This window comes from Oncorhynchus masou, chromosome 27, assembly GCF_036934945.1.
Source record: "Oncorhynchus masou masou isolate Uvic2021 chromosome 27, UVic_Omas_1.1, whole genome shotgun sequence".
Lineage (NCBI taxonomy): Eukaryota > Metazoa > Chordata > Actinopteri > Salmoniformes > Salmonidae > Oncorhynchus > Oncorhynchus masou.
Genome location: NC_088238.1, coordinates 11,079,111 through 11,081,610, shown reverse-complemented (window position 1 = coordinate 11,081,610; position 2,500 = coordinate 11,079,111). Strand labels below are relative to the sequence as shown.

The window sequence follows — 2,500 nt, the reverse complement described above, 5'->3', positions numbered from 1 at the left end:
GGAGAGATCACTAGCTCATTCCCTCCCCCTCCACCCTAACCCTATAGCTCATTCCCTCTACCTCCACCCTATAACCCTATATCTCATTCCCTCTACCCTATACCCTATAGCTCATTCCCTCTACCCCCTACCCTAACCCTATATAACATTCCCTCTACCTACCCCTACCCTAACCCTATAGCTCATTCCCTCTACCTCTACCCTAACCCTATAGCTCATTCCCCCTACCATAACTCTATAGCTCATTCCCTCTACCCCTACTCCCTAACCCTATATATCATTCCCTCTACCCCTACCCTAACCCTATAGCTCATTCCCTCTAACTCTACCCTAACGCTATATCTCATTCCCTCTACCCTAACCCTATATCTCATTCCCTCTACCCCTACCCTATATCTCATTCCCTCTACCTCTACCCTAACCCTATATCTCATTCCCTCTACCTCTACTCCCTACACTATATCTCATTCCCTCTACCTCTACCCTAACCCTATATCTCATTCCCTCTACCCCCTACCCTATATCTCATTCCCTCTACCCTATAGCTCATTCCCTCTACCCCTACTCCCTACCCTATATCTCATTCCCTCCCCCCCCACCCTAACACTATATCTCATTCCCTCTACCTCTACCCTAACCCTATATCTCATTCCCTCTACCTCTACTCCCTACCCTATATCTCATTCCCCCTACCCTAACCCTATATCTCATTCCCTCTACCTCTACTCCCTACCCTATAGCTCATTCCCCCTACCCTAACCCTATATCTCATTCCCTCTACCTCTACTCCCTACCCTATATCTCATTCCCTCTACCCCTTACCCTAACCATATATATCATTCCCTCTACCCCTACCCTAACCCTATAGCTCATTCCCTCTACCCCTTACCCTAACCCTATATTTCATTCCCTCTACCCCTTTCCCTAACCCTATATCTCATTCCCTCTACCACTACCCTAACCCTATATCTCATTCCTTCTACCCCCTACCCTAGCCCCCTACCCATTTCCCACTTCTCCCTTGCCCTTTCCTCCTTTCCTACCCCCTAACACCTATTCCCTACCCCCTAGCTAGCCTTTGGCCCCTAGCCCTGTGAGGTCCCCTCCCCCCTCCCTTCCTCGGTCCTTGGCAAAACACACACTCAGGCCCTGAGGGTGGCAGGGAATGGGCACCACATCACACACACACACACACACTAACTATCACACACACACACAGGGCATCAATAGCACCTTTTACCTGCTACACTAACTGAAACACGGCCACTGAGGTTTATAAGGTTTGATCACGGACGGAGGTTTCCAGAACCGGCCCAATAGGGAATACAGTGTTTAAACGTCTTTGATTAGAATACATTTCCTGTAGCATGTGGCTGATTGTAGACATTGGCTGAGGGACGTCACAGAGCCGTGGAACCACCTTTATCTCTGTAGGGAACCAGTGTTGATATTAGCTTGGCAGGACTCACTGAAGTCTCAATAAAGTCAATGAAGATATTTATGTCACCTCTCACTTGACTCTTAGCCTGGTCCCAGATCTATTTGTGTTGTCTTGTTTACTCCTATGGTCATTGTCATGCCAAATTGCACCAGGCTAACTTCAATCTATTTCTCCTTTTTAAGAAAATCAGTATATTCCAATCAATTAATTCCATACATCCCGCTTTGTATATCCTGGCTTTAAAACTCCACCTTGTATTTCCTGACTGAATACATCCTAAATGAGTTGTCTAATAACTCTCTGAATCCTAACAGTGTGTTGTAATCTGTGTCCTTGACAGACAGGAGGCGCTGTTAGCAGCCATCAGTGAGAAGGATGCCAACATCGCCCTGCTGGAGCTGTCCTCGTCCAAGAAGAAGAAGACGCAGGACGAGGTGGCCATGCTGAAGAGAGAGAAGGACAGCCTGGTACAACAGCTCAAACAACAGGTACGAACCATTCAACACTCCCTCGTCACATGACCTGGGTGGCCTCTGTCACATGACTGGGGTCTAGACACTCATCGTGGCTTCGAAGGCTTAAGGATAGCTGCCATTGCAGTCTCCTTTCTATGGAATCTATATGCTGGGTGACAGAACAGGAAGTGACAGTAATATGGGGACTGGGAGGATTGTAAACCTGATTTCATCATCTGTGATTTGTTTGTAGGCGTAACTTAAAGAGGTTACATATGGAGGGGGATAGAGGTGGGAGAAGACTAGAGGAAAGGCAGAAAGAACAGAGGGAGATAGAGATAGGAGGGGAACTGTAGCAGGGATAAGGAGAAGACAGGGGGAAATAGTAGAGATGTGAATGGAGAGGACAGGAAAGGAGAGGAGAGATGGATAGAGGAGAGGAGAGAGGGATAGAGGAGAGGAGAGAGGGGTAGAGGAGAGGGGAGGAGAGATAGAGGAGAGAGGGATAGAGGAGAGAGGGATAGAGGAGAGGAGAGAGGGATAGAGGAGAGGAGAGAGTGGTAGAGGGGAGGAGAGAGGGATAGAGGAGAAGAGAGAGGGATAG

The 2,500-nt window shown here is 48.1% G+C and overlaps 1 protein-coding gene across 1 annotated transcript in view; it reads left to right on the top strand.

The window, feature by feature from the left end:
- LOC135515605 (ELKS/Rab6-interacting/CAST family member 1-like) overlaps positions 1 to 2,500 on the top strand; it is a 508,676-nt gene that overhangs the window by 345,632 nt on the left and 160,544 nt on the right. Inside the window, 1 exon segment of the mRNA XM_064939228.1 lies at positions 1,782 to 1,929. Coding sequence (XP_064795300.1) covers positions 1,782 to 1,929 — 148 coding nt within the window.